The sequence below is a fragment of the Mercenaria mercenaria genome, chromosome 5 (genome assembly GCF_021730395.1).
Source record: "Mercenaria mercenaria strain notata chromosome 5, MADL_Memer_1, whole genome shotgun sequence".
Lineage (NCBI taxonomy): Eukaryota > Metazoa > Mollusca > Bivalvia > Venerida > Veneridae > Mercenaria > Mercenaria mercenaria.
Window position 1 is genome coordinate 51087616 of NC_069365.1, and position 22146 is coordinate 51109761.

The 22146-nt window shown below is 34.6% G+C and overlaps 1 protein-coding gene and 1 non-coding gene across 3 annotated transcripts in view; one reads left to right on the plus strand and one right to left on the minus strand.

The window, feature by feature from the left end:
* The window catches only part of LOC123557187 (putative polypeptide N-acetylgalactosaminyltransferase 10), a 37680-nt gene that overhangs the window by 7869 nt on the left and 7665 nt on the right, over nucleotides 1-22146 (plus strand). Inside the window, exons 2-11 of one of the 2 annotated variants that reach the window (XM_053543505.1) lie at nucleotides 3368-3558; nucleotides 3811-4037; nucleotides 7062-7228; nucleotides 9528-9719; nucleotides 10549-10726; nucleotides 12458-12575; nucleotides 15357-15467; nucleotides 16933-17154; nucleotides 17793-17900; nucleotides 21034-21177. In XM_053543505.1, the coding sequence (XP_053399480.1) occupies nucleotides 3382-3558; nucleotides 3811-4037; nucleotides 7062-7228; nucleotides 9528-9719; nucleotides 10549-10726; nucleotides 12458-12575; nucleotides 15357-15467; nucleotides 16933-17154; nucleotides 17793-17900; nucleotides 21034-21177 (1644 nt within the window). In that variant the 5' untranslated portion in view covers nucleotides 3368-3381. Of the gene's footprint in view, nucleotides 1-3367; nucleotides 3559-3810; nucleotides 4038-7061; nucleotides 7229-9527; nucleotides 9720-10548; nucleotides 10727-12457; nucleotides 12576-15356; nucleotides 15468-16932; nucleotides 17155-17792; nucleotides 17901-19339; nucleotides 19448-21033; nucleotides 21178-22146 lie in introns of both variants that reach the window. The other variant, XM_053543504.1, reaches the window with a different exon arrangement.
* Nucleotides 15691-15810, minus strand: LOC123559270 (U6atac minor spliceosomal RNA). The gene has a single exon (XR_006687927.1). It is a non-coding gene; the product is annotated as a U6atac minor spliceosomal RNA (small nuclear RNA).

Sequence of the window (22146 nt, forward strand, 5' to 3'; positions counted from 1 at the left end):
TACTGGTCCGGGACAAGTTCGATGTGTAGGCCTATAGAGATTCCTTATTAGATGTTTCATGCGTCGTAAACTAACCAGTTTTGATCTATCGACTTTTTATACACTATGAGAATTTATGCAGCATGTTTTTAAAAACGCAGTGAGAATAAATCGCAGACAAAATGTACAGCAAAATATGTTAGGAGGTAATACAATTTGTATACAATTGTAGATAACTACAAAACAAACAAAATGGAATCAGTTGAACTTTTCAGGCGAAAACCTGATGATTAAAATCAGAAGATCTCAAAAGTTACTGTTCTTCGTTAAACAATAATATTTTTTTCACACTTTCATTGATGTAAACTGATAATAAATGTGTATTGAAATTCCGGCATAGAAATGGACACTGACTTTATATTACTGCGGTGTTGACAGCGGAAGCAGCGGTCCAGTACTAAGACTGTCTACGAAACCAAGGATAACGAGTACAAACATAAGGATCAGTGTTTAGTATACACCTGAAAATAATAGACTTGCTATTTGCCGAGTGCACACTTGTTTTCTATAGTCGTTAATATAAAGTAGACTTTGAAATATGCGCACACATGCATAATCTCATAAGCACTTCTTTAATGTATGAACCGCCTCGGTAGCCTAGTGGTATCTAGCGTCCGCTTCGAGAGCGGGAGGTCGTGGGTTCGATCCCCTGCCGCGTCATACCAAAGACGTAAAAATGGTACTAGTAGCTTCCTCGCTTGGCGCTCAGCATTAAGAGGATAGTGCTAGGACAGTCTGGTGTCAGTATAATGTGACTAGGTAGGGTATCATGTACGTGTCTACGGCGTGATATTCCAGTGAGGCAGCACTATAAAGTTGGGCATTGTGCCCACTGCTACAAGTAGACACCGTCGTTTATATGACTGAAAAATATTTGAAAAGACGTTAAACCTGAACACACACACACACGCACGCACGCACGCACGCACACACACACACTTTAAGTATGTTCTCTGAAATTAACAAATAACTGGCTCAACTGAGACACCATACTTTAAAGTAAATTCAGTTTATTCACCACGAAGTTCAAAATGCACGGGAGTCTCGTGATAGTACATGCCTTTAATTTCACATGGTTAAAGTGTAAACAAATACTTAAATTTGCTTCGTTTTATTTCTCACGGAAAAGATCGGACGGTTTTTGATATTGGAATAATTTTAGAACATATATGCATTTAAAGTTGAAAGTTGATCGTTTTCTACAGGATGTAAAACTGAAACAAGTAAGCACTTTTACTTTTTCAGCAATGTCCCTCAGGTGAACTTTGACACTGTTTACAAAGAGAAACCAGTTTTGTGTCATCCTGAAATGCGTTGTTCGGCTGATACTTATAGTTCCCGGAAAAGTTCTAAATGGTTTATTTTGGGGATTTTTGTTTTATTTATGTATTCAACACAATGTGCAATATTTCCAGTTTTTGAAAATGATTGAAATTGAACTTTATTTTAGAAAAAGTTCCGATCTTTCAATATTATTTTGCCAGCGGATGCTTACAAATCTTAGTGAAACGCCTTTCTTGTCCAAAGGTGGTGTGTAAAGCGAAAAAACTATCATTACACATTGCGTTTATTCTTTAAATGTAAAGGATCGGTAACAGATTCAGGAGATCGGGCAGTGCTAAACTATACTAAATGGATATATCTAACCGTGAATAAGGAGGCATATATATTTCAGTAAGGAAATCTGAGGTAAAAGAACAATCATATATTTAATTCCTTGAAATAAACATGGCGGCGAAATATTTTAGAAAAACTGTGCACGTGTTTTACGCATTAGAATGTTTAACGACATTTTCTTGAAAAAGTAACGCTCGTATGCACTATTTTGGCATTTCTTTGATTTGAAAATAAATAGTTTATAGCAATTTAGGTTATATACGATACCGAAATTTTGCACCAAAAATCTTCACTCATTTTCTTCCAAAGCACTGTAGAGATAGGCTTCAACGTAGCTTTCATGCTCGCAAGTTTACCTACAGATATATCTTTTCAACTTTTATCATATATTTTTTGTGTCCTTGCATTTTGAAAGCTGTTTCGATGATTCTGATTTTTCACATGAATTTCTAATTTCAATTTGCGGAAGTACCTTAAGTAAATCACCCAGCACTGAACACTAGTCGGGATATCAACCGTGACCGGGAATCAAACCCGGACTGCTGGCGTTGTAGTCCAACCTGCTAACCACTGTGCCACTGACTCCTATAGTGGTGTCAAAGTACGTTTGATATATACAGCATAGCAAGTAATGGTCTATTCTAAAATGTTTGGGAAAAATGTGTTCTTTGTACTAAAATTTTCACGAAGCATTTATACATATTTGCAAAGATTTCAAAAGCAAAAGTTTGCTAAGTTGCAAAACCTATTTTTCCCCCAAATGACAGGACTGGGCTTTTTTCGCTCTTACAAAAAAAAACACTGGACCATAAGATGTAAACCTCAAAGCAGGTATAAAAACTTGAGAAATTAAATGTTTGCATTCCTTGTTTTGGGATATACATTTATATATCTGTATACTAAGTACTTCATGGTCAGACCTGAACCATGAAAGCTGACCATACTTGATTTTTGCAGAATAGGATGTTTGGAAACTTACATTAAGCATGTTGCATCATTTAAAAGACCAACACATTTTCATAAATTTATTTATTTATTTTTTTTTTTTTTTGGTCCAGCAACTGGCAGTAATATTGTAGATTCTGAACATAAATATTTATTATTCAAGCAAGCTTCTTGAAGTAGCATATTGATGGAAAACTGCATGCAGGCTTAATAGTTTATGGACAACAGGATACTATGAATGTTACATTAGAAATACTTTTGAGAAGACATAGGGAGTGTACCAACTGGCACTTTACAATTAATTCTTCACTGCCTTTGATCTGCATAATCATCCCATTTACCTGTCATTTTTGAAATTTAATCCTGCATGTCTGGCTAATTTTTGGGTCAGCAGATTATGTCACAGCATATGACAGATAACGGGTCTTGATGAAATTTAATAATAAAACTAAAATTTGTATTGAGAGGGGAAGGGTAAAGCTTGGGGTTTGGGGGGAGGGGGAAAGCTCAGTATTTGGGCAAAGGGGAATAAAGAATGTTTTACAAAATCTGCATGATTTGAAAGAATTGAGGGGTAGAGACCTGTAAATGGCCTCCATTTTATAAGAACAAAAATCCCTGAAACCACAAAGCATGTGAAGAGAACTCTGTCAGTTTGTTTTTTCCAAGCTTTAAATTAGATTCAAACCTCCAGTTTTGCACTACATATAGAATTGTTTACGGTAATATCATGACTAAAATCATTTGCATTTTTACTTATTAACAGAACTTTCAAACAAAATGAGACGAAATACAGTCACCCTGCTCAAGTTTGTTATTGCTGCAGTAATATTCCTTGCTGCCGGGCCAGTAGCGCTGAAATTTCTGTTTGGTGGCGGCAAGAAGTATGCTGATGAATATGTTGATGTTCCGCACGGAGCCATGCCTGTGGAGCCAAGAGAAGGAAATAGATTGAAGGTAACACTCAAAATAAGAAAGATTTATATAAACACACAAAAAGACAAAAAGAAAAATATGTTTTTGGTTGTTTGCTAAACTGTAGGGTAAGTATTTCTTGTAGAAAACTGATTTAGATGCAAAACTCACACTTGTTCAGAATATTTAAAACTATTGTTTTAAAATTTAAAATGATTCAATGTTGTTTTTGGAAGTTTACGAATTTGATTATTTTCTCAGATTTGATTTATGTAATATTTTCAATTTTTCCAGGAAAGAGCTTTCTCCAGTGATGCTTTGAAAAAGATAGATTGGCACAATTATAAGCAGATAGCGGAAGATGAAGGTCGAGTGGGTCCAGGAGAGCAAGGGGCAGCAGTCATATTGAGTGCTGAAGAAGAGAAACAGAAGGATGACCTTTACAAAGTTAACGGCTTTAATGCCTTTGTTAGTGATAAAATCTCCCTACAGAGGTCCCTGAAGGATATACGACATCCTGAGTAAGGCGTAATTTATATTTTCTTGTTAATCTTGTTACTGACATGCTCATAATCAACACCTCATGGGAAGGTAATGTTGTGTGACTGTTACGCACTGTTTCCTAACAAGTTCTCTTTGAAAATTATTACTCTGATTTTATGTTAAATATGTGTGTGAAGCTGGGACTAAAAGGTTCTACAGTCAAACTTTGTTGGCTCAAACTTGACGGGATGGGCAAAATTTGTTCAATTTATCAGTAGTTTGAACCATGAAATAATATACTTTATACCAGGATTTTGCCAGGACCTGGTGATGAATTCAAGCCAAGAATCCAAGTTTGAGCAAACAAAGTTTTGACTGTATTTTATTGCCAGTCTTTACCTTCAAGATTTTCAAATAATGTTTGATGTCTACATTATATCTTGTTTAGTTTTTGTCCCTGAATTTTGTAAATTGTCAGTTTGGTTTCTATTTTAATACCAAAAATGTGTAAAAGAAGACCATAACTATGTGTGTGTCTAATCAGCAAAAATCTGAGTAGAACATTTATAGGAGATATTCTTATAGTGTAATGCTGGCTACATAACTTCTGCATAAAATGAGGGCTTCTCTAAAGATAAAAAGAAGTGTTTGACTTTGATGATGTGGTCTCAAACAGTTAATGGCTGGGCTAGAGCACAGCTTATTATGATACTGGTATGAATAATATGTGACATTTTTGGAGTTATCTGTATTAAAGATCTTTATGATTTATCCATGTTTTGTCTGCAGGCTGTTTGTTATTTGCTGGATATTTGCAGATAGCCATCTGAAATGACAACACACAGCTGTACCAGTCCCCACAACATATTAACATCAATAATAATACAGATACATTTTTTGCATATTGTACAAATATTAGAATATTGATATCTATATAAATCTAGGTATATGACGTACCAATAGACAAGGAAGAGGGAAAACTAGTTCATTGAATTTATATATATTTAAATAAAATGAATGTAGTTGTTTTGAGTGCAGTCAGACCACTGTTTTTAAATTGCTTATTTTCCCCAAGCAAAAACATAAAAAGATGTCTATTTTTTACTCATTTATTAGATTTTTATATTGTTTTCAAGAATAAGAGGGAATTGCTAAAGTTTGGAAAGTAAAAAATCAATTATTGTAATTTATTTTTATGTTTAAAAAATCTGTTAACAGACAAGTTAGATTAGGGCACACAGCTAGTGGGAATATGACTTTTGTTTCCAACCCTAAACAGTATAATTATGTAAAATAAGAAATATCTGCAATGGGATTTACTTTCTCAGATGTAAAGATCAGTTCTTATGAAAACTCATATTTTGATAACTCTTGTGGGTAAAATGTCTGGCAGGGTAAGAAAAGCCTGAAAATATGTTAATCCGATATGAAAATGGCCCTCAAGCCTTTTATAACGCTGAAAGAATTTTTAAAATTGGACCACTATTGAAAAAGAATATGGTAGTTTGAAATTTAAGAAAATGGCTGATCATGGAGGCAGCCATTTTAGTGTGTTTATGATGTCATTTACACACTGCTGAATTCTTTATATAGCAAATAACCTTTCAAAAGATTAATTTTCATATGTTTCTTGAGTGTAAGCCTGTTAGGTGTAATACATGATAATTTCTTTCATTATAGCTGGAAAAAGTAGAGAAATTATTTTACAGAAATAAGTAAATATGATTCAAATGTGTACATGTATCAAAAATTTAATAAATCCACCATTTTGTTTTTTTTGTTGCCATGGAAACAAAATGGCTGCCAATTTGATCAAATATTTTAATACTCATAACTTTCTCATTTTTTACAACGATTTTGAAAATTCTTTCACTTCTTTAAATGATTTAAGAAATCCTGACCAAGAATAACATTGCCTTTCCCTTTAAGAAAATATTTGGTATTACTATAACATGTCATGCAGTGGAACTCAGCTTGCTTGAGAACTGAATACTTGAGCACCAGTCTCATAGAAGCAAATCGTTCGGTCCCTGATCATTAGCTCGACTATTCGAAAATAGGTAGAGCTATTGGACTCTTCTTCGTCAGCTTCGGCGTCAGCGTCCTGATTTGGTTATGTTTTTGTAATGTAAGATGATATTTCGGTAACCACTTGTGGGAATGGATTGAAGCTTCGCACACTTATTCACTTTGAAGAACTGACGTACAGTCGTACACTTCACAAGTTCCATATTAACTCTGTTTTGCTTTTTTACAAAATTGTGTCCCTTTTTCGACATTTATTCAACTGGCAAGGATGTTGAATAGTTGAGCATTGCTGTCCCCCGACAGCTCTTGTTTTCTTTATGCTGTATGTTTTCTGTGTTTGGATCTTTCAAGCCGGATGATTCCAGCATTTTTCTTATTCCCTTGTGACCTTACGTGATCTGTGTTTTACTTTACACTTGTATCTGTTAGTAGAACTAGAAATAAGCCAACAAAGATTGTCATTTATAAATAGTTAGACATACTAAACTTTTAACAAACATATTAACAGTCTTATTCTTTGTGTGTTGTATTGATTCAGATGAATCAACAGGTTGTTTTTTATTAATATTAACCTTTAGCCTGCTGGCGGCATGTAATTTGCCTTTGCAACCAGTGCAGACCAAGACCAGCCTGCACATCCATGCAGGCTGATCATGGTCTGCACAGTTCGCTATTCAGTCAGTAAATTTTCAGTGAACACCCCTTCGAATAATAAATGGTATTGCCCAAATTGAATGATGGACATGTCCATTTTAGAAATTTAGGAGGCTAAAGGTTAAAGAAATATTTTCTTTGGAATGCAGCAGCAGTTTTTTTCTTAGTCTGTTTTGCGATAGCATTTTGTTGGTATAACAATATGTGTAAATGAAAAAAAAAAGGTAAATATTTTAACCCATCAGTGATAGTCTTGTTTTTGAAAAGGTCGCTTTTTTATTTTTTGGTGATTGGGGGTGGCTTTTATTAGAAAGAATACAACACGTGAAATCTTTTAGATGTGATTTTCACCTAACTCTGTAATATCTATTTTTCTGTAGCTGCAAAGCCAAGAAGTACTGGAATAAACTGCCTAACTGTAGTATAGTAGTACCATTCCATAACGAGCACTGGACAACTCTCTTACGACTAACATACAGTGTGATTAACAGAGCACCGTCAGAGTTACTACATGAGGTCATCTTGGTGGATGATTTCAGTACAAAAAGTAAGACCATATCTTGATTGGTATATACACTAAAATGTATGAAAAAAGAATCAAAAGATATATATCACCCAAATTCATACTTGAAAATATGAGGAATTACTTCATAGTAGTATTATATTATTATTATTAGTACCTATGCTAACATGAAACTAATATGTAAATGACATAAACAACTTGTATATGTTATGTTTAAAACTGTGTATCTTAATATAGATATAGCTAATCACAGTATAAATGAGTACTGCCACTAAAACGACTGGAAGTTTTTTAAAAAAAATGAATTTGAAAATTTGAATGTAGCTCTGCAACAGTTGGTTTATATATTTAGTCAAGTTATGCTCATTTGATGAAGATTTCTGAATTTAAAGTATCTAAAATTGACTATTTTAGTGAAAGATAAACATTGGATATCTTTAAAGGCTCTGTTGGTTGGACATAGTGCTTTTTCTGCTTCAGATAAATTGATGTATCTTAAAAATCGCTCGAACTGTTCTCCCTCATCAATATTTCATCTTAACCCTTAGCCTGCTGGCAGCAAGTAGTTTTGCCTTTGCGACCAGGGCAGACCAAGATCCGTTCGGTCAGTTAATTTTCAGTAAACACTCCTTTGAGTAATAAGTGGTACTGCCCAAATTGAATTACGGACCAGTCCATTTTAGAAATATAGCAGGGTAAGAGTTAAACATGTACATTAGTCATCTTTCAGTGAGGTAACACAATTTCCTTTCTCTCTCCATTTCATAATGTATATGATTGACATTAGTTAAACAGTTAATGCTAAGGGGGAATCTGAGCCCTTCATAGATATTTTCACCTATGTAGAATCTCTTAACCTTTGCTAATGTAGAAAATAGAAAATCACTTTGGTTCAAATTTCAAAAGAAAATTTTACCTGTCAGTTTTAAGGAAATGTATGAAATTGACACTTGAAAAGAGGAAATGAAAATAACCTCAAAGTTGCCTTATTGAGAATTTCTTAACTGTTTAATGTACGTTTTTTTTTTGTCAGAGAGTTTCATAGGGTATATGTGGAAGATGTTCAGAGACATTGCTTGTGAATCTTGTTTCATTTCATGTATATTTTCTTAATGTTAAAGTGGAATTATACGCAGTTTTCAAGTAAAAATCCAGCTGAAATAGATGTCTGTGTATAAATGGTGGAGGAAATTATAGCTTTTTAACACAATATACCAAACTGTTCCTGTTACCAGTACGAAAAAATAACTTTCCAAATATGACTTTTCATATTTTGACTGGGGCAGTCTTTTTAAGAAAAATCAAACCGCACGCAGGAGTTGCTTCCCTTCAACTTCAGAAATCTCTACTTATAGGTAAGGGAGATAATTGCGTAGAAGATTGAAGAAAAGAACTATTATTTTATTAGTCTGATTTCTTTATTTCTAAAGAATCAACTTTAAATACTTATGCGGCATTGTCGTTAATTTCGCCGAAAATTGCTTTTATAAAACATTCACCAAAAACACACTATATGCAGTAAGATGCGCATAATGTCACTTTAAAAGTGCAAAAACAGTATCATGATAAAAGTATATTTTAGACACGAACATTATCTGAAACTGAAGTAGACAATAGTCATATCAAATGTATGAAACATGTGTTGTTTGGATAGCATTGTTCAGCAGCCTACACGCATCATTTTTCAGCAGTTAATATAGATTTAGAAATAAATTTGCTGGAAGGTGATATATCTGTCAATATATTAGTTGTAGACGTGGTTATTGTTGGCGTGTCATTTCTACAATATAGAGAGTAAACAGATCAATGCCATGAAACAGATTGTAAAAATAATGACTGAAATAGACTTTGTATCTCACAGCCGGTAAATTAATATAAATTTTGTAATGATATATCGGGGCCTCCATGGCCTATTGGTTAAGGTTGCTGACTTCAGATCACTTGCTCCTCACCGATGTGGGGTGTTGAATTATTCATGAGAGGAGGCCAGCCAGCTGGCTTATGTAAAGTCGGTGGTTGTACCCAGGTGCTCGCCCATGGTGAAATAATGCTTGGAGGGGCACCTGGGGTCTTCCTCCACCATCAAAAGCTGGAAAGTCACAATATGACCTATAATTGTGTTGATGTGACGTGAAACCAGAGAGAAAAAAAAACACCAAATAATTATATAATATTAAACCTGTTTATAGAATATGTGTAGATTCAATGAACAGACAGCACAAGATCAGCATTAATATTAGGTTGTGATTTCCATCATCTGTTTGTAAGAAGGGGATGAAAACAGTTTGTAAACAGTGATTTTATTCACATGTTCAATTTTCAGAGTTTTTGAAGGATGAACTAGACAACTATATGAAGGAGCACTTTGGTAACAAGGTCAAGGTCGTACATGCAGACAGAAGAGAGGGTCTCATTCGGACCAGGATATTAGGGGCCAAACATGCCACAGGGGATGTACTTCTATTTTTAGATTCACATGTTGAAGCAAATGTCAACTATCTACCTCCATTACTAGGTAAAAGTTCACCATTACTAGGTAAAAGTTAAGGTTCAAGGCCACTGTTCGTAATATGATTATACCTATTAAATTGAAACATGGTTTTTTGTTGTTTCTCTGTCTTTTAGTGAGAAAGTTCAAAAAAGATTGCGATGATATATACTGATTATTCTAACGATAGGCTTTTATAAATCTTCAAAAAAGTAGCAGTACGATGTAAATTCATTGAGACGTAACAGTTACAATAAGGTAACTTTTAAGTCAAGCTTCGCATATCAAGTAAATCACTGCATCACAATAAAAAGTGATGTAATTATGTTATTATTCTGTTCAGTTGAAATTGGAACATTTATCAATATTTTCTATATTAAAATTTCAGTTTCGTATTATAATACTGTGAAATCATTTAATTTGGTGGGCAAGAAATTTCATGGTTCTGGTCAGATTGGCTATTTTGTGGGGATATACCGTTTATTCTGGATTTCAAATTTTAAACATGAAATTCAATGTGAAGGGGCCTCTGTGGCCAAGTGGTTTAAGTTGCTGACTTCAAATAACTTGCCCCTCACCGACGTGGGTTTGAGCCTCACTGGGGGCGTTGAATTCTTCATTTGAGGAAGCCATCCAACTTGCTTATGGAAGGTCGGTGGTTCTACCCAGGTGCCCCCTCATGATGAAATAATTCACAGAGGGGCTCCTGGGGTCTTTCTCCACCATCAAAGCTGGAAAGTGAATTTTACTTCCTTATTGGTACCCACTTTCATGGATTGACTCAACCATGATATCCATGAAAATTAGACCTCCATAAATGTTTCTGATTTCATGCTGTTTATTTGTATCCTTGCAGACCCAATAGCAGAAGATTACAGAACAGTTGTCTGTCCCTTCATTGATGTGATAGACTTTGAGAATTTCAACTATAGGGCACAAGATGAAGGTGCTAGAGGGGCATTTGATTGGGAGTTCTTTTACAAGAGATTACCACTTCTACCTGAAGACTTGAAACATCCCTCCGAACCTTTCAAGTAAGATATTAGTAAAGACTATTTTTGTAACTTATATCACAGTCTGTGTCGGAGGATTACAGCCAGTGTGTGTATCAGCAAATACTGCCTGGATATAAGCACTAATGGTCTGAAGTGTTGTAAAAGTCACACACAGAAAATGAAAAATCATAACTATACATTTGGGACTAATACTTGTTCATTTTTAGCTCATCTGATTTTTGGGGAAAAAAATGATGAGTTATTGTCATCACTTGAATGGCGTCGACATTGCCTGGTTAAGTTTTACGTTTAGGTCAGCTTTTCTCCTAAACTATCAAAGCTATTGCTTTGAAACTTGCAACAGTTGTTCACCATCAAAAGCTGACTTTGTACAGCAAGAAACATAACTCCATCCTGCTTTTTGCAAGAATTATGGCCCCTTTTGGACTTCATCAGATTTCTTGGTTAAGTTTTGCATTTAGGTCAACTTTTCTCCTTTACGGTCAAAGCAATGCTTTAAAACTTGGAACAGTTATTCGCCATTAAAGCTGACTCTGCACAGCAAGTACAGTAACTCTACATTGCTTTTTGCAAGAATTATGGCCCCTTTTGAACTTAGAAAATCATGAGTAGGACAATAACTCTACTATACAGAGACAAAAAAGTCAGATGAGCGTCTGCACTCGCAAGGCAGTGCTCTTGATTTTTTTACCTCCACAATATTGCCTTTTATGTCAAAACCACACAGTTCAATGCCCAGAAAATTTGAGCCGTGCCATAAGAAAACCAACATAGTGGGTTTGCAACCAGCATGGATCCAGACCAGCCTGCGCATCTGCGCAGTCTTTTCTCTAATTCCAATAGGCTTTGAAAGCGAACAGCATTGATCCTGACCAGACTGCATGGATGCGCAGGCTGGTCTGGATCCATGCTGGTTGCAAACCCACTATGTTGGGTTTCTCATGGTGTGGCTCATATTGATTTAGTGCTGTCCATCTGTCTGTCAGTCTGTCAGTTCATATGTCCATCTGTCTGTCACAAAGTTTGTCAATGCAACTCTTCTGACACCACCTGGCGGATTTGCTTCAAACTTCTCAGGAGTGATCATGTGGCAGTTTTCCATTCAACCTGCAAAGTGCAGCATCTTTTAACTTGGCAGTATTTGGTTTATTTGTCCTGTCAGAGCAACTTGTTGATTTGAGTTCTTTAATTTGCAGTTGATATAAAAGGGGTGAAGTTTTTTGTACAGGTGATTATACCTGTAAGATTTGTTATCAAAATATATTTTGAAACTTGCTTCAGGTGTCGTAGATAAGAAAAAAGCAGTTTGAACCAATCTACGCATACAAGTTCATATTACATATAAAACCTGATATTGCTTGGCAAAACAATGGATGTTTAGATAGAAGGAATCTATTTAATTGATTAAATGAACACTGTCAGCAAGTACCCATTATGAATATGGATTAAGTACATCTGTGGGTGCATGTACAGGTATTGAAATCTAAACCTCTCGAATATGTAGATCTCTGAGCTTGTGATGTTAAGGTCACTTATTTCAATGGAAAATTGACTTTTCCAGGAGGTTGCACATGTTTGTGTCTGAAAAATGCCCAGAGTTGCACCTTGCGTCTAACAGTTACTACTGTTAGTCTGAAAGTTGCCATAAGACCATAAGGTCCATTTTGTGTTGTCATGACTTACTGTCAAAGAAACATTGAAGATTTTATCAGTTGTATACGTAACAGTCAGATTTTGTTGAAATTGCAGTAGCCCAGTAATGGCAGGAGGGTTGTTTGCTATCAGTAGAAGGTGGTTCTGGGAACTAGGAGGGTATGACCCAGGCTTGGATATCTGGGGTGGAGAACAGTATGAACTCTCCTTTAAGGTAAGCTGGTCTTGAAAAGTTAATGGTTTAATACATCTTACTGCATATTTTGAATATTTGTTCTGCTAACCATTAAATAGTTAATACGTAACCCCAGATACTGTATAATAAATAGAATTTATCATCAGTTTGATGTAAACAAGCAGAAACACCTTATGTTTTAAATGGAGTTTGATGTAAACTAGCGTAAACACCTTACGTTTTAAATGGAGTTTGATGTAAACTAGCGTAAACACCTTACGTTTTAAATTGAGTTTGATCTAAACTAGCATAAACACCTTACGTTTTAAATGGAGTTTGATCTAAACTAGCATAAACACCTTACATTTTAAATGGAGTTTGATGTAAACTAGCATAATTTTAAATGGAGTTTGATCTAAACTAGCATAAACACCTTATGTTTTAAATGGAAATTTTATTGCATGATATGTATAAAAAAGAATGTAGACACTGAAAAGGAGTGTCACATGATTCCTACCATGCTCTACACAAATATACACTTTTTGAATGGCTTGCTTGTCAGTAGTCAAAAACTGTTGCCCAAGGTACAAATCGCCAATTGTTCTACCATTGACTGTCAGGCGGTTCACTAACTGTTTTATTTCATATCAGAAATTAATTTTTCACTGTTTTATTTTTTTTTAGCTCACCTGTCACAAAGTGACAAGGTGAGCTTTTGTGATCGCGCGGTGTCCGTCGTCCGTCGTCCGTGCGTGCGTGCGTGCGTGCGTGCGTCCGTCCGTCCGTCCGTCCGTAAACTTTTGCTTGTGACCACTCTAGAGGTCACATTTTTCATGGGATCTTTATGAAAGTTGGTCAGAATGTTCATCTTGATGATATCTAGGTCAAGTTCGAAACTGGGTCACGTGCCGTCAAAAACTAGGTCAGTAGGTCTAAAAATAGAAAAACCTTGTGACCTCTCTAGAGGCCATATATTTCACAAGATCTTCATGAAAATTGGTCAGAATGTTCACCTTGATGATATCTAGGTCAAGTTCGAAACTGGGTCACGTGGGGTCAAAAACTAGGTCAGTAGGTCTAAAAATAGAAAAACATTGTGACCTCTCTAGAGGCCATATTTTTCATGAGATCTTCATGAATATTGGTCAGAATGTTTATCTTGATGATATCTAGGTCAAGTTCGAAACTGGGTCACGTAGGGTCAAAAACTAGGTCATTAGGTCTAAAAATAGAAAAACCTTGTGACCTCTCTAGAGGCCATATTTCTCAATGCATCTTCATGAAAATTGGTCAGAATGTTCATCTTGATGATATCTAGGTCAAGTTCGAAACTGGGTCACGTGGGGTTAAAAACTAGGTCAGTAGATCTAAAAATAGAAAAACCTTGTGACCTCTCTAGAGGCCATAATTTTCATGGATCTTCATGAATATTGGTCAGAATGTTCACCTTGATGATATCTAGGTCAAGTTCGAAACTGGGTCATGTGGGGTCAAAAACTAGGTCAGTAGATCTAAAAATAGAAAAAACCTTGTAACCTCTCTAGTGGCCATATTTCTCAATGGATCTTCATGAAAATTGGTCAGAATGTTCACCTTGATGATATCTAGGTCAAGTTCGAAACTGGGTCATGTGCGGTCAAAAACTAGTCAGTAGGTCTTAAAATAGAAAACCTTGTGACCTCTCTAGAGGCGATATTTTTCAATGGATCTTCATGAAAATTGGTCAGAATGTTTACCTTGAAGATATCTAGGTCAAGTTCGAAACTGGGTCACGTGTGGGTTAAAAACTAGTCAGTAGATCTAAAAATAGAAAAACCTTGTGACCTCTCTAGAGGCCATATTTTCATGAGATCTTCATGAATATGGTCAGAATGTTCATCTTGATGATATCTAAGTCAGATTCGAAACTGGTCACGTGGGGTCAAAAAACTAGTCAGTAGGTCTAAAAATAGAAAAACCTTGTGACCTCTCTAGAGGCCATATTTCTCATGGATCTTCATGAAAATTGGTGAAATGTTCAGCTTGATGATATCTAGGTCAGGTTCGTAACTGGGTCATGTGCGGTCAAAAGCTAGATCAGTAGGTGAAAATAGAAACACCTTGTGACCTCTCTAGAGGCCATATTTTCACGAGATCTTCATGAAAATTGGTGAGAATGTTCACCTTGATGATATCTAGGTCAAGTTTAAAAGTGGGTCACGTGCCTTCAAAAACTAGGTCATTAGGTCAAATAATAGAAAAACCTTGTGACCTCTCTAGAGGCCATATTTTTCAATGGATCTTCATGAAAATTGGTCAGAATTTTTTATCTTGATGATATCTAGGTCACATGTGCTCAAAAACTAGGTCACTATGTCAAATAATAGAAATAACGATGTCATACTCAGTTGAACACTGGGTCATGTGGAGATAGGTGAGCGATTCAGGACCATCATGGTCCTCTTGTTTACTTATAGTCCAGTAAAAATATAGACTGGTCTTACTGCATAAACTGTGTACCGGCGATTTACAAAAGGAGTCATGTAATGAAAATAAACAAGATTATGAAGTAGTTTTCTACATATTTTATAGACTGCTCTCAATTATTACTTCCTAGAATTTACTGAATTACTATATTTTACATAATATAAACAAAAAGGGTTAATAAAGGAAGATTTTTAATTTAAAAATTGGCATAACTTTGTAGACATAATATCTAAATCTTCATTTCCTAAGGATGCTTTGAGTTGGCATTCTCTATATAATTCGATAAATCATGTGTACATTAGTGTCTCTTTAAACTCTGAATGCATTATATGTATGTTTACAAATTGATTTCAGCTTTGGCAATGTGGTGGCAAGATGGTAGATGCCCCATGTTCAAGAATTGGTCATATTTATAGAAAATTTGCTCCATTTCCCAATCCTGGAGTTGGCGACTTTGTTGGAAGGGTAGGTTTATCATGCAACTCTTACAAATTGTTGAAACAGTTTCCCTCAGCTGCATAAGGGGCTGTCAGATCTTAAAATAAATAATAAATCCTCAAACAACATCTATAAAAACAGCTAGTTCAGTTACAAAAATGTCCCTTTTATATTGTTAAAAAAAGAGAGAAAAATATTGTTGTGCAGATAATTTTCTATACTTGTATGCTTTGTCCATATTAACTTGTTTGAAAAATATAAGCTGCCCTCAAAGTAAGAGGGACATGCCTCATATGTGTTATAAAGACCATGAAGGTCTCTTCCGTCCTTATCAAGGGGAGTGCTAACCTTCTCTCCTTTCTTATAACACAAGGGTTATTGGTAATTTGTTTGATATATATAGGGTAGAAATATTTATGTGACGTAGACTTTGGCATAATATTTACATATAAAGATATATTCATGTATATTAATTTAAAGCTTGATTTGAATCAATTAAAAATGGTTTATAATATTTAATCAATTAAAACCAAATGATATCTAATTGAATGCAGTTGTTTCTAATGAAGGTAACCATAGAAATATGAAAACAGAAATTCCACTGAATTATAAGGGAGGTAACTCATTATGGTGGTTTTCTGTAATGTAGTAAAATCAAGTCGTCTCTTTAATTCATTTAGTTTAGTTAGAATTATAGATTTTATAAACATGTCAGTTTGTAAGTGTCATTATGTATTTACAGACTTAGCTATTTCTATAAAAAAAAGGCTAATTAATCTGTCTGATTAGATAAACTATTTTCAATATTTTATAGAATTACTTTTCTTTTAAATGATAAAAAAGCATTAATTTTTCAATTTGATAGGTAGCATGTTGTAAATCTAGCTCAGAACTTTATCTTGCTTGGGGTGATTTTTCAAGGTCAGATTATATATAAACTTTCAACCCAACATAAAAACATAATTACAATTGTTTTTTCTGTAAAATTTGAAATGCATGTATTCATTTATTGTCCCCACATATCGGTATGTTGTGGCCAAAGCTATAACTTCTTGTCCATGAACATAAATATTGGATCACCTAGAATAGTATTCTTGTATTTCATCTTTTCCAAATTCTGTATTTTTTGAGTGCAGGAAATAATCTTACAAAATCTTCCAGATTTTTAAAAAAGTTTGAACGTGAAAAGCCCATTTTCAAGGGAGATAATTTATTTAGAAGCAAAGAATCTTTAGTAGTTGCCTGTCTTGTCATGTTTAAGTTAAGAATAAGTTTGGCTTGCGCTATCAATTTCAGAATTTCTATCAAAATTTTTTATCCTTAATATGTTATTTCATTGTGCTGTAAAAAAAGGCATATACATTTGTATGTAAACTATTTTTCATAGTCTTTTGCCAGTTTGTTTTGTCTAGTGCCTCGTTTCATGAAGGAAACTTTTGCCCGAAACATTTCACCTTGAATTTATATTCATGTTAAGCAAATTACCTTTTAGAATTATCGGAGAGTTGCGGAAGTATGGATGGATGAATATGCAGAATTTTTGTATAAGCGCCGGCCACACTACCGAAACATTGACCCTGGTGACCTGACAGACCAGATAGCCGTACGAGAACGTCTTCATTGCAAATCTTTTAAATGGTTTATGGAGGAAGTAGCCTTTGACCTCGTGAAAGTTTATCCTCCTGTTGAACCACCACCAGTTGCCAGTGGAGAGGTAGGTCACTGTTTACATCAAGATTGATCCAGGTGATCATAAGGGAATATTTTATTTATGAAAAAAGTTTACCTATCTATTCTTGGTAACAGTTAAGTCCTGTGTATTTAAAGTTCATAACTCTGTGACATGTTCACTCTCATGGGCATCTATAAATAAAATTTTGAAGGTCATAGTCTATATGCAATGCCTAATGGCAGACAAAAAACATGCAGGGTTCTTAATTACTCTTAAAAAAGTTGCAGACTGAACTTACGTTTTTAAAAAAAAAATCATTTTATAAAAGAAAGTACTATAGATTTGCCAGTTGTACTGTGAAATAGTTTTATTTCGTGGGCATAATATTTCATTGTTTGGGCCAAAATCATTTTACGGAAGATATGAATTTTCAGCTTTCAAGTTATAAAGATATAATGACGTGAATTTTTTTCTGTCAGTGGATTGGTGTGCCAATAAAAAAAGTAAAAAAGTAAAAAAAGTAGTCCCTACGAATATTAAATCGTTTCACAATATGCGTCTATTCACTTACACGAAAATTTAATTAAAAAGGGTTTTTTTTTGTGATTGATAAACAGATTGTCAGCTTGTTTGTGATGATGCATGCGTTTGATTTTCTAATGACTAGTATTGACTTTCAGTATAAGAATTTAGAAGCTAAACTGTGTATTGATACCAAGCACAGAGGCAGTGGTAGCAATGTCAAATTGGAAAAATGTATCTCTGATGGTCAGGCAGGTGGTGAACAGGTACAGTGATTATGATGATGATGATGATGATAATGATGTCATCATTTATAACTGCAGCTAGAGTTATACCCTACCATGTACCTTACGGTGGAAGGATCTGTACAATACATGTAGTTGCATATAGCAGGCTTTCTTGTCTGTTTGAATTAGACACCAGTATCCAAGATTATAAAATTGAGTTTTGAAACCAGTCTAAAAAATGAAGCATCTGATTGGTTGATTTTGAGTTTAGTCTAGAAATTGACCAATGGCAAAGCTGCTGTCAGAGACTGGTCTCCAAACTTAGTTTTACAGCACAGAGTTCTCAGCATTTGTTGATCTGCAAGCATTTCTCAGAACAGAAATGCTTGTTTTGTCTTTCCATCTTTGTTTTGTTTTGTTTGTTGAGTATTCCATGTCAGTCATCAACATTAGTAAGTCCTTTAATGATGTATGAACATTGCTTCAACCTATTTAGTTTAATTTTCAACAAAAATAGAAACAAATAAGTCCTAAAGGCCCTAAATGCTGATCTTGATGACTGCTGTAGTTTGCTTAATGTTTTGCTTTGTTTTGTTTTTTGATGCATAGGATCTTGGCCAGTGCAGAACTTTTGCCAGACAGGATGCAGAAATGATGTGCGTCTAGAGAATTTATTGTTTACTTCATTTAAATCTTTGTTTTGTTGTAGAGCTTAATCTTGAACAGTGTTGAAATAAAGTATTACTTGCTGTCTTCACAATGCTACCATCCATATCGTTTAATGTTTTTGTGATTAGTTTGAAGTCTGGATTGAGTAAGGAGCTAGAGATCTTGAAAGGGCACTTTCATCTTTAAACTATATATAACAGGTAAATTGTTTCAGCACTGTTTAAACTTAAAGTGTAGCAATATAAGTTTTGCAGGAACATACTTGCTATTGATTGTTGGTTGAACAGTCTTTCAATTATTGCCAAAATCAAACATTCAGGAAAATCAAAATATTCATGCAAAGTGACAAAAATACCAAGAAATTGCTATAGAGTAGGGAAAAATAGATGTTACCATTTTGGTCAACTGACTTTTAAGCAATATCAGAAAGTATGCTCCCTTGTAAGATTCTGAGGCTACAAACCATCTATCAATATGCTTGAATGTTTCTGCCTCAAGGTAATGAGCCCTTAATAGACAATTGGAATTTTTCGGTCAATTACATGCTCTCTGAGACCATAGCATTCTTCAGATGAAACTGAAAGCCATGAACTGGTAAGAGCTACAAAAACCACCTAAGAATTGTGAAAAGGCAGACAAAAATATGTACTAACATGAAATAACTGATTGTTATTAACGGTTCACTACCCCAGATTTCTTCTTACAGCCGTTGGACATTCCTGGGATTGGATTCCTTCATGTGTATACAAAAAAGTTCTGGTTGTTGGGTTTGTTAGATGTTTTCCTATGTGCTTCTTCTATGTTTACAGTTTAGAAGTTCTGCAGCTGCTTTATGTATAGATACAAAGTTCCGAGGAGGAAATGAGAATTTTAAGTTAGAAGATTGTATAAAAGATGGTAAAGGGGGAGGAGAACAGGTATACAGTCTCTTTGATTTCAGATGAGAAATGTTCACATTAATAACTTGTCATACTTTTCTTCCAAAACTTCATACTTTACTGAGTCACAGAAAAAGTGGCCTTTTTCTTGTGAAATCACATATCACTCTATTCAAATCACCAAATACCTAGATACTTATCAAATAAAGTGGGCGGAAAACATCTTTACCATTGCATGAGATCTCATTTGGTTAGCACATGATTTGGTGAGATTTCACTTATAGTTTTATGGGAGAGTCAGATCTGATTTATTTAAAAAAATTTTGAAAGACTGCAGCAAGGAAGAAATTGTATGCTTGTTTGTTTTTTAGACATGAAATTTATCACCCCCACCAGTTTTTTATAACGGATGTTTAACAAACTTTTTAAGACTTTTATACCCCCAGATACAAAAAATGTAGGGGCTGTATTCGAGACATGTCCGTCCATCTGCTGGTCCAGCCCAGTCTCAAGATCCAAGGTCAAGGTAACATTGCAGGTTAAAGATCAAATAGCTTTTTTTTGTCTGCTTCTTGACCTCTAGACAGATTGTCATAGAGCTGGCATCGACTGATAAAAATGATGTGTGGATCACAAAATCCAAGTCACATGGTCTAAGGTCAAGGTCACGCTTTGAGGTCAAATAGCTTAACTTTTTGTCTGCTTCGTAACATCTTAACAGCTTGTAAGATTTTCATAAAATTAGCATCAATTCTTCATCTTATCTAGATGGTGTGCAGAGCTCAATACCTGGGTCATTAAGTTCCAAGATCAAGGTCACACTTAGATGTCAAAGATCAAATATCTTAAATTTGTGTCTACTCTATATGTTCTAAACTGCTGCAATGAAGTTCATAAAAAAGGTCTTGCTTAAAGATCAAAGGTCATGGTAACAACATCTCTCCCTATATCAGAGCAGGGCCTAGGGTATTAATAGCCTGTAGTGATAGCTTTAGTTTCATATAGAAGAAAATTCAGCCATGTAGATTTTACTGAAACTTAAACAGGTTTGTGAAAATTCTTCCATTTCTGTGCCTCCTCAAATTTTGGGTGAACTTTTATATTTACCTTTGTCTGTCTGTCCATCCATTCAAAGCTGAGTCATGCATGAGCAAATATTAAAGGTTTTAGTCTTCCATTGTCAACAGTAAGTAACTAGTGACAATACAGTGACAGGAAATTGGGGCGTAAGTGTCCTATGGACACACATGTAGTCTTCACTTATGAATTATTTTGTTTCTCTTGACAAAGCAGTATTGTGGAGGTATTAGTCATGCCAGTGATAGCTCTAGTTTCCACAGACATGCTCTTTTTCACTATCTAGCAACTAAATATCAATAGCACCATTTTATTTGTCCATCTTCTAAAACCTTTCACTGTTAATCATTGATTCAAATTCTGTTTAAAAGTAAGCAAAACTATTGGAACAATTATTTGATATTAATGTTCAGTGATTAAAATGAAATACAATTGTTCTGTCCCTTGGAATTATATCTCAATAATATACACAACCAGTTTTCAATTTTACATCATACTTGAGTAATTAAAATTATAAATATAAATTATAATATTGCGTTTGATTTCAGGATTTAGAATTAACATGGCATAAAGATATACGTCCGAAGAAGAGGACGGTATGTTTTGATGTATCAACATCTGTCAGAAAAGCTCCAGTAATATTATTTAACTGCCATGGTATGGGTGGTAATCAAAGATTTAAATATAATTTGGTAAGTATAACCGTATACTTCTGTAAAAGTCTTCTATTTCGCAGGTTGTTTTTACCTTATTTCGGATTTTTGCATGAGTTTTTGAATTTATGAGGTTGCCACATCAAAATCGGGAATTTCCAGTATTTATTTATATATATATATATGATACTTAATGATTGACAGAAATTTTAGTGAGACAGATGAATTCACAAGAAGGTTCATTCATGAAATTTCACAAAAATAAACCCTCGCGAAAAAATAGACTTTTACAGTATATGAAATAAGAAAATATATATCGGTCAAAGAAATTGCATACCCAATTACCTCAGTAGGTAGAGGACACAAGTGAATTGAGAAGTTTTGAGTTCTTTCACTGGGCTAGGTGTATGTTGTTGTTTTTTTTTCTTGACAATTTGACTGAAGATGAATGGTCTGAAGTCAGTTGTGTTCCAGCTAAAATTCATGTTGAAAAATTGTCAGTCTCTTGTAAAGAACAAGTTGGTTTTGGTTCAGAATTTAGGAACTCTGGTTAGGTAAAATGACTGCCAGCACATAAATGTAATACTGAGAGTGTAAAATGCCAACCAAGCCACTTAAAATTAACAAACCAATGAACAAACTTGCAGACATCTAGGAATTATTCAGTGATTGAAAGTGATAGACAGTAAATTAGTAAATGAGTGACACCTTTGATACGATTAATAGAAAGCTTTGTTCCACACGGTAGGGGAAATGTAATATTCAAACTTAAGAGTTCATGTTAAGACTTCATTATCAACATAATACTAAATCAAGTTAACGCAATGACCTTTTGCAAAAATGTGCAGTGACACAAAACTGTTCATATACAAAAGCTACGTGTACAGTTGTATTGAAGAGGGAAATAAACAAAAAGTAGTGCTAGAATGGAATCTATGGTTCTTACACTTAACCTGTATATTCCATGAGAAATGTTTTGAGATTCACTCCATAGTCGCTGACAACGTG